Genomic DNA, 9,295 nt, shown 5'->3' on the forward strand with positions numbered 1-9,295 from the left:
CTGTAGGTCCCTTCCAACCCAAGCTGTGATTCTGTGATCCCCGTGCTATTCCCCCGTGGACTACTTTTAAATTTGCAGTGGCATGACTTGACGTCTTGTACAGGGCAACAACATATATTTATTTAAGTGCGTGGAAATTCTCACGAGCAGGAACAACTACGTGCAGTGTTTTCCTGATGGTGTTTTCTACAGGAACTGCCATTTGCAGTTCTTTAGAGGAGCTCTGCCCCTTGTCCGTGACCGCTTCTTACCCGAGTCACACTTTAATGGCACAGTGCCCGTGCTTCTTCCATTTCCTGTTCTCCTCTCCCAGCTTTTCTTTCAAACCGCTACAGCTACACGATCCCCCAGAGTTACCCAGGAAGAACCTTCTTGGTCGGGATCTCTTGGAGCTTGCCAACCAGTGTAGTCAAGTCTCCACCGAATCTTGGCTAACCCGTTGTCACACGCAGTGAGGCTCGTTCGCTGCCTCACAGTCCCTTGGCTTGTGAGAAGAGAGCCGTGTTCACTTCTCTCCATTACCTGCTGTCTCCAGGCTGGCGGATGGTAAGCTGGGAATGCTGAGCCGCAAAGAAGAGCGGAATAAGATCCAGAGGCAGCTTAATTTCCTGCAGTGGAGAGCAAGGGACATTACTGTGTGTGCTCTCCACGAGGTCTTCTGGAGAACTGAGCTCCCAGGCTTTACCGGCGAGGTAAGAGGACTGTCTGTCAGTGCTGCCTGTCTGTCATGGGGCTTCCCGACAGGAAAAAGCCTTTCCTTTCCTGCCACAGCCATGTCCAGAGCGCTGGAGTGAGCAGCCCCTCTCCATTCCCATGCCAGTTGTTCATAGTAGAGTTCTGGAGGTTCCCAGGAAACTGCAGTGTTGCTTAAATGCAAGTGGAGCAGCCAAGTCTGCTTTGGCTGGCTTTGCAGGGAAGCTGGGAGGCAACTCTTTTCCCCCTTCTTTTCCTTCTGACGAGCGCTCTCCTTTGTCTTCCTTCCCAGGCTGTTCAAGACATGATCAATCAGGTACTGGAGAAGCTGGAAGAAAGCCCATCCCGGATGCCCAATTATGCCAGCAAGACTTCAGGTGCTATTACACTGTAGAAACAGACAGCCCACAGAAGTTGATTCCAACGCACTTCTTGTCTGCTATGACAGGATGGGCATTTGGGCAGCGGTGAGGGAGAAGGGGTGAGGAGTGAACGGCCGCTTTGTGCCCTGAGAGTGTGCTTGCAGAGAGAGTCTTCAGTGGGCTGGAGCACATCTGGAAAGCACTACTCCTACTTTACGATTGCTCAGCTGGCTGTCAATTTATGCTGCCCTTTAGGATAGTTGAGTGGGTCCCTGCGTTGTGTTGCAGAGGGAAATGGCAAGAGAGAAGGAGGGAATTATCACTGTTGGGGATGTATGATGCTTAGAAGCTTTTATCAAGAGGACAGTGCAAGGGCAGCCGGCACTGCAGAGGGTTGTCCTTACCCTTACCCTCACCTCCCATCTTGCCTTACATACAGTCTTCTTGCAAGGCCCCAGTCTCCTCCTGTGTATCCCCGCTGAGAATTTCTTCCACCAGACTGCCCCCAGTCCTCTGTGCAAGCTTCTGCCAGGCTAGCTTGCTTGTCTTCCCAGCCATCGTGGAACTGTCAGGCTGGCATTGAAGGGGAACCCATGAGGTGCCACAAGAGATCTGGGCTGCGAGATCCCTGGGGCTCTCAGTTGACCCAGGTGGGCACAGAGGGCGTGCACTGCAGGAGGGCTCCATGTTGTGTTTGCCAGCCCATCCTGGCACTGCTCCGAGCTACCTGAACCAGAACCCCGGCTGGTGCCGGTGGAAGGAGGTGGGACTGGATGAGAGGGAGCGATTGCTTCCCCTTGCAGGAAAGGCTCGTGCAGGTCAGCCCTTCTTTGTCCTGGCAGGTGCCCCTCAACCACTGCAGCCCCTCCTTGTTTTTGGCAAGTTGCTCCTCCAAAGAAGGAGCCTGAGAGCTTCTGCCAGTTGTGCACCCAGCTCCCTGCCATGCATGTATGCCTGTGCTTCGGAGCAGAGCTGATGGGCCAGTACACCTCTAGAGCCTCTGATGCTGGGCAGCAATTCCAGCCAGGACTCTCTTTTGCACATGAACACTGTTCCTTCTTCTCTTTCTAGCCTGACAATCATCCAGGAAACTGCTGGCCCTTCCCAAGAAGCCAAGGGCACGTCGTCATCAAGCTGCCCATGGCCGTCTTTCCCACAGCAGTTACTATTAACCATGAAATTCCAGCAGGGGCGTACCGTGCAGACAGCATCTCCAGCGCTCCCAAGGACTTTGCTGTCTATGTAAGTGATTCCCCTGGGCTGTGGGGGTTCTGCGTAGCATTTGAGGTGGATGGTTGCAGCACCAAGAGCACTGTGGAATGCAGTCATTCCCTGTGTTGGGAGGGAAAGAAGCTCCTCAGAGTTGCTCCATTTCCACAGCATTCCTTTTTTGTCCAGTGTAACACAGCAAAGAAGGTTTCCCACTCGTGGGGCGAGTTGGTAGTTTGAGAGGCGGAGGGAAAGGGAAGTGGCACAGTGGATGGTCCCAGACCGCCTCTGCTTCCAGTCCCTGTAGGGCTCTGTGATCCGTGTCCGGCAGCGCATCCCACTGTTCTGTTTTCTCTACCCCTGTCTTCCTGTAGGGCCTGAAGGATGAAGAGGACGAGGAAGGAATTTTCCTGGGAGAGTTCACCTTTGTTCTAGGCCAGGCTCCCGGTCAGACCTTCCCACTGAAGGTACGCTGTCAAAGAGGGGCGTGAAGCGTGGGAGAGGAGAACCAGGTTGGCTGGGCAGAAGCTTCCAAGCCAGAGGTGTATGGGAGCCCTCTGGCATTTCTTCTGCTGCCACTTCCTACCTGCATATGCCCGGAGTGCCGTGCTGTTCTTGCTTCCACCTCGTTTTTAAGCTTGGGAGCTACTGCAGCTTTTAGCACCGCTAAGCTTCAGCTGCACTTGCAGCAGAAACCACCAGGACCAAGTGGCTTGCAATGACACAGAAGTGGTCTGCCTCACGTAGTATGCGATACTGTTGGTGTGCTACTTTCACACTGGAGATGTGTGGCTTTCCAAGGGCTTTGTTGTTGCCGGTAACAGGCTGTGCAAGGGAGTCCATTCTGCCTGGGTGACTTGTTAGAGAAGCTAATGAGTGTAACATCATTACATGTTATGTTTTTTGTGCATGCACACACACTCAAAGCAAGTGCAAAGAACTTGCCTGCGTATTCGCTGCAGCTTTTGGTAGCTGTTGGTTTCCTTAAAACTCATGTGGCCAAAGAGGTGGAGCAGGGTAAGAAATGTCTTGATTGTGCTACGGGAGCACATCAGCGTGTCAAAGACGTAGGAGGGCAGCCTGAAGTAAGATGTTGCGCGACTGTGTCTCTCCCGCATTGTCAGTGGTCAAAGGGAAGAGAGGAAAACGCATTTCATTTCTTTTTCTCATTGCAGAACAAGCTCTCTGGGCTCATCAGTTACGTGAGGCTGCAAGTGCTGAGCAACTGGGGCAACCCGGAGTACACCTGCGTCTATCAGTTCAGGCTCCACGGCGATCCAGCCCGTGACAACGATGCCAGGGGAAAACTGTCTGGCTAGGGGAAAGCTATCCTGTTGCTGGTTTTTTCCATCAGGTGGGAGTTAGCAGAACTGGTACCCCCTTGGACTTCCAGAGGGCAGACCTTGTCCTCTTTCAGACGGTGGTGGAGAGGGTCTCTTGGCAGGCAGTTGTGGAGGGCATGGGAGCCCAGGAAGGCTGAGTATACTTTTAGGTAGGAAGGTATTTGAGAGGTACAGGAGCTGACCATCACCAAGTCACGGAAGATGTGCCAACGTGCAAGGAGGCCGGTCAGGCTGAACAGAGATCTTTGACTGGAAGTCCGGGACAAAAGGAGAGTTTATGGTATTTGGAAGAATGGGCAAGCTGCTTACAACTATTCCAAGTACATGGTGAAGCTGTGCAGGGAGAAAATTAGAAAAGCAAAAGCCCAGCTAGAACTGAACTTGGCCACTTAGGGGAAGGTCAACAATAAATATTTCTATAAATACGTCAATGGCAGGAGGAGGGCTAGGGAGAATCTCTATCCCCTGTTGGACAATGCTGAGGGCAATTCGTTGGCAAGGATCAGGATAAGGTTGAGGAACTTAATGCATTCTTTGCCTTGGTCTCTAATAGAGAGACTTACTTCCTGGGAACACAGCTCCTTGTGCTGGTAGATAGGGAGGGGGGACAGAATCGGCCTTGCATAAGACCTGTTCTTAGGCCCAGATGGACTGAGCCCTACAGTGCGGAGGGAGTTGGCAGGTGTGGTTGCCAAGCCGCTCTCCATCATCCTTCAGCAGTTTGAGGGAGGTGATCCTCCCCTCTCCTCTAGCCCTGGTGAGGCCGCATCTGGAGTACCGTGTCCCATTCTGGGATCCTCAGCTCAAGAAGGCAATTTCTAGAGAGGGCACAGTGGGGGGCCACAGGGATGAGGAGGGGCGTGGAGCATGTCCCCTGAGAGGGGATCTCATCAGTGCTCATGAATATCGAACAGGCAGCAGTCGAGTGGGTGGGGCCAGGCTCTTCTCGCTGCTGCCCAGTAACAGAATTAAGGGGCAACGGGCACACGCAGGATCGCTGGAAATGCCCTGCGAACAGGAGGAAATATTGACTATGAAGGTATCGGAGAAGTGGAGCAGGCTGCTCACAGAGGGCGCAGAGTCCCCTTCCGTGGAATTCAAAGCCTGGGCAACAGTTAATGCAACTCTGCCTGGACGTTTTCTGGGGCAGCCCGCTCCAGGGAACCCGCTTTAGCAGGGCTGCGGCCTGGGCGGTCTTTCCGATCTCCGTTCCAAGCCGTCCCGTTCTGCGCTTCTTTTGGGGGAGGCACTCGGCATGGAGCAGACGCGCTCCGCACCGCAGCGGGGAATCGCCTCGCCTGGAGGGGTTAGGCCGGTCAGGGAGCCGTTGTCCTCCGCGTGGCAGCGCTGGTCCGACGGAGCACCCCGTGCGTGCCTCGAAGCAGCCGTTGTTGAGCGCAGCGAGAAGGGAGAGGGTCCGGGGCACGGGGCGGCGGTTGGCTGGGCCGGGATGTGGAACTGCCATTTGCAGTTCTTTAGAGGAGCTCTGCCCCTTGTCCGTGACCGCTTCTTACCCGAGTCACACTTCCATGGCACAGTGCCCGTGCTTCTTCCATTTCCTGTTCTCCTCTCCCAGCTTTTCTTTCAAACCGCTACAGCTCCACGATCCCCCAGAGTTACCCAGGAAGAACCTTCTTGGTCGGGATCTCTTGGAGCTTGCCAACCAGTGTAGTCAAGTCTCCACTGAATCTTGGCTACCCCTTTGTCACGCGCAGTGAGGCTTGTTCGCTGCCTCAGTCCCTTGGCTTGTGAGAAGTGTGCCGTGTTCACTTCTCTCCATTACCTGCTGTCTCCAGGCTGGCGGATGGTAAGCTGGAAATGCCGAGCCGCAAAGAAGAGCGGAATAAGATCCAGAGGCAGCTTAATTTCCTGCAGTGGGGAGCAAGGGACATTACTGTGCGTGCTCTCCACGAGGTCTTCCGGAGAACTGAGCTCCCAGGCTTTACCGGCGAGGTAAGAGGACTGTCTGTCAGTGCTGCCTGTCTGTCATGGGGCTTCCCGACAGGAAAAAGTCTTTCCTTTCCTGCCACAGCCATGTCCAGAGCGCTGGAGTGAGCAGCCCCTCTCCATTCCCATGCCGGATGTTCATAGAAGAGTTCTGGAGGTTCCCAGGCAACTCCAGCGTTGCTTAAATGCAAGTGGAGCAGCCAAGTCTGCTTTGGCTGGCTTTGCAGGGAAGCTGGGAGGCAACTCTTTTCCCCCTTCTTTTCCTTCTGATGAGCGCTCTCCTTTGTCTTCCTTCCCAGGCTGTTCAAGACATGATCAATCAAGTACTGGAGAAGCTGGAAGAAAGCCCATCCCGGATGCCCAATTATGCCAGCAAGACTTCAGGTGCCATTACGCTGTAAAAACAGACAGCCCACAGAAGTTGATTCCAACGCACTTCTTGTCTGCTATGACAGGATGGGCATTTGGGCAGCGGTGGGGGAGAAGGGGTGAGGAGTGGATGGCCGCTTTGTGCCCTGAGAGTGTGCTTGCAGAGAGAGTCTTCAGTGGGCTGGAGCACATCTGGAAAGCACTACTCCTACTTTACGACTGCTCGGCTGTCAGTTTATGCTGCCCTTTAGGATAGTTGAGTGGGTCCCTGCGTTGTGTTGTAGAGGGAAATGGCAAGAGAGAAGGAGGGAATTATCACTGTTGGGGATGTATGATGCTTAGAAGCTTTTATCAAGAGGACAGTGCAAGGGCAGCCGGCATCTCTGTGCAGCTGTTTATGTGGAAAACAGGGTCAGCAGGCCTCGATTCCTCCTGGCCTTGCTTGACCACTGTGCCCTTGTTTTAATTTGCAGGCGCTGCTATCGTTCATTCCAAGACTTCACCCTCCTGGTCTGGAAGTGGGAAAGTCTTTTGGAAGTCGTTGCTGGTGACACCTTATATGAGGACTCCTGAGATTATTCTTGAGGTAAGAACACTGAGAAACAGGAGAAGAATGGTTCGGGGTGGAGGGGGCCAAAAGCACTGCAGAGGGTTGTCCTTACCCTTGCCCTCACCTCCCATCTTGCCTTACGTACGGTCTTCTTGCAAGGCCCCAGTCCCCTCCTGTGTATCCCCGCTGAGAATTTCTTCCACCAGACTGCCCCCAGTCCTCTGTGCAAGCTTCTGCCAGGCTAGCGTGCTTGTCTTCCCAGCCATCGTGGAACTGTCAGGCTGGCATTGAAGGGGAACCCATGAGGTGCCACAAGAGATCTGGGCTGCGAGATCCCTGGGGCTCTCAGTTGACCCTGGCGGGCTCAGAGGGCATGCACTGCAGGAGAGCCCCATGTTGTGTTTGCCGGCCTATCATGGAACTGCTCCGAGCTACCTGAACCAGAACCCCGGCTGGTGCCGGTGGAAGGAGGTGGGACTGGATGAGAGGGAGCGATTGCTTCCCCTTGCAGGAAAGGCTCGTGCAGGTCAGCCCTTCTTTGTCCTGGCAGGTGCTCCTCAACCACTGCAGCCCCTCCTTGTTTTTGGCAAGTTGCTCCACAAAAGGAGGAGCCTGAGAGCTTCTGCCAGTTGTGCACCCAGCTCCCTGCCATGCATGTATGCCTGTGCTTCGGAGCAGAGCTGATGGACCAGTACACCTCTAGAGCCTCTGATGCTGGGGCAAGAATTTCACCCAGGACTCTCTTTTGCACATGAACACTGTTCCTTCTTCTCTTTCTAGCCTGACAATCATCCAGGAAACTGCTGGCCCTTCCCAAGAAGCCAAGGGCACGTTGTCATCAAGCTGCCCATGGCCGTCTTTCCCACAGCAGTTACTATAAACCATGGAATTCCAGCAGGGGCGTACCGTGCAGACAGCATCTCCAGCGCTCCCAAGGACTTTGCTGTCTATGTAAGTGATTCCCCTGGGCTGTGGGGGTTCTGCGTAGCATTTGAGGTGGATGGTTGCAGCACCAAGAGCACTGTGGAATGCAGTCATTCCCTGTGTTGGGAGGGAAAGAAGCTCCTCAGAGTTGCTCCATTTCCACAGCATTCCTTTTTTGTCCAGTGTAACACAGCAAAGAAGGTTTCCCACTCGTGGGGCGAGTTGGTAGTTTGAGAGGCGGAGGGAAAGGGAAGTGGCACAGTGGATGGTCCCAGACCGCCTCTGCTTCCAGTCCCTGTGGGGCTCTGTGATCCGTGTCTGGAAGTGCATCCCACTGTTCTGTTTTCTCTACCCCTGTCTTCCTGTAGGGCCTGAAGGATGAAGAGGACTAGGAAGGAATTTTCCTGGGAGAGTTCACCTTTGTTCCAGGCCAGGCTCCCGGTCAGACCTTCCCACTGAAGGTACGCTGTCAAAGAGGGGCATGAAGCGTGGGAGAGGAGAACCAGGTTGGCTGGGCAGAAGCTTCCAAGTCAGAGGTGTATGGGAGCCCTCTGGCATTTCTTCTGCTGCCACTTCCTACCTGCATATGCCCGGAGTGCCGTGCTGTTTTTGCTTCCACCTCGTTTTTAAGCTTGGGAGCTACTGCAGCTTTTAGCACCGCTAAGCTTCAGCTGCACTTGCAGCAGAAACCACCAGGACCAAGTGGCTTGCAATGGCACAGAAGTGGTCTGCCTCGCATAGTATGCGATACTGTTGGTGTGCTACTTTCATACTGGAGATGTGTGGCTTTCCACGGGCTTTGTTGTTGCCAGTAACAGGCTGCGTAAGGGAGTCCATTCTGCCTGGGTGACTTGTTAGAGAAGCTAATGAGTGTAACATCAATGCATTCTTTGTGCATGCACACGCACTCAAAGCAAGTGCAAAGAACTTGCCTGCGTATTCGCTGCAGCTTTTGGTAGCTGTTGGTTTCCTTAAAACTCATGTGGCCAAAGAGGTGGAGCAGGGTAAGAAATGTCTTGAATGTGCTACAGGAGCACATCAGCGTGTCAAAGACCTAGGAGGGCAGCCTGAAGTAAGATGTTGCGTGACTGTGTCTCTCCCGCATTGTCAGTGGTCAAAGAGAAGAGAGGAAAACGCATTTCATTTCTTTTTCTCATTGCAGAACGAGCTCTCTGGGCTCATCAGTTACGTGAGGCTGCAAGTGCTGAGCAACTGGGGCCACCCGGAGTACACCTGTGTCTATCAGTTCAGGCTCCACGGCGATCCAGCCCGTGACAACGATGCCAGGGGAAGACTGTCTGGCTAGGGGAAAGCTATCTTGTTTGGGGAAATCTGATTGGCTTGGGGAATTCTGATTGGCTAGGAAAAATCTATTTGGCTTATCTCAAAATAAATTACTTAAACATTTCCCATGTTGAATCTCTTTTGTCCGTCAGAGTAACTGTTAAGAGATCTCCCGGTCTTTATCTCGACCCACGTGCTTTTTCATCCCCTTGTCTCTTGCTTTCCTCCTGGGTAGGAAGAGCAAGCAAGTGGCTGGGTGGGAGTTCGCAGTGTGATCTTCACATGCTGTTTTTTTCCATCGGGTGGGAGTCAGTAGAACTGGTACCCCCTTGGACTTCCAGAGGGGGCTATTTGGCTAGGGAAAATCTATCTGTCTAGGAAAAATCTAATTGGATTATCTCAAAATAAATTATTAAACTTAATTAATCAACCCATGTTGAATCTCTTTTGTCCGTCAGAGTAACTGTTAAGAGATCTCCCAGTTTTTATCTTGACCCACGTGCTTTTTCATCCCCTTTTCTCCTGCTCTCCTGTTATTGAGGAGGAGCGAATGAGTGGCTGGGTTTGTGCTGGACTGTTCCCTAAGGCTTGGCAAACAGTACGGCCTATTAGGT

At 53.2% G+C, this 9,295-nt stretch overlaps 1 protein-coding gene and 1 pseudogene across 1 annotated transcript; both read left to right on the forward strand.

Moving 5' to 3' along the window:
- Positions 1 to 1,648: 1,648 nt before the first annotated feature.
- On the forward strand, positions 1,649 to 3,583 carry LOC140247882 (SUN domain-containing protein 3-like). Its single transcript, XM_072328086.1, has 4 exons — positions 1,649 to 1,705; positions 2,127 to 2,297; positions 2,639 to 2,731; positions 3,440 to 3,583. The coding sequence occupies exons 1-4, from the start codon at positions 1,649 to 1,651 to the stop codon at positions 3,581 to 3,583; spliced, it is 465 nt and encodes a 154-aa protein (XP_072184187.1).
- A 1,279-nt stretch (positions 3,584 to 4,862) lies between these two features.
- On the forward strand, positions 4,863 to 8,703 carry LOC140247883 (SUN domain-containing protein 3-like; annotated as a pseudogene).
- The last annotated feature ends 592 nt before the right edge of the window (positions 8,704 to 9,295 follow it).

This window comes from Excalfactoria chinensis, chromosome 2 (genome assembly GCF_039878825.1).
Source record: "Excalfactoria chinensis isolate bCotChi1 chromosome 2, bCotChi1.hap2, whole genome shotgun sequence".
Classification (NCBI taxonomy): Eukaryota; Metazoa; Chordata; class Aves; order Galliformes; family Phasianidae; genus Excalfactoria; species Excalfactoria chinensis.

Bases quoted from the DNA above. Each gene is read 5' to 3' on its own strand.
- LOC140247882 (XM_072328086.1), top strand. From the start codon at position 1,649: ATGAGGTGCCACAAGAGATCTGGGCTGCGAGATCCCTGGGGCTCTCAG. The intron at 1,706-2,126 runs GTGGGCACAGAG...TTCTCTTTCTAG, and splicing joins GGGGCTCTCAGTTGACCCAG to CCTGACAATCATCCAGGAAA. The intron at 2,298-2,638 runs GTAAGTGATTCC...GTCTTCCTGTAG, and splicing joins CCAAGGACTTTGCTGTCTAT to GGCCTGAAGGATGAAGAGGA.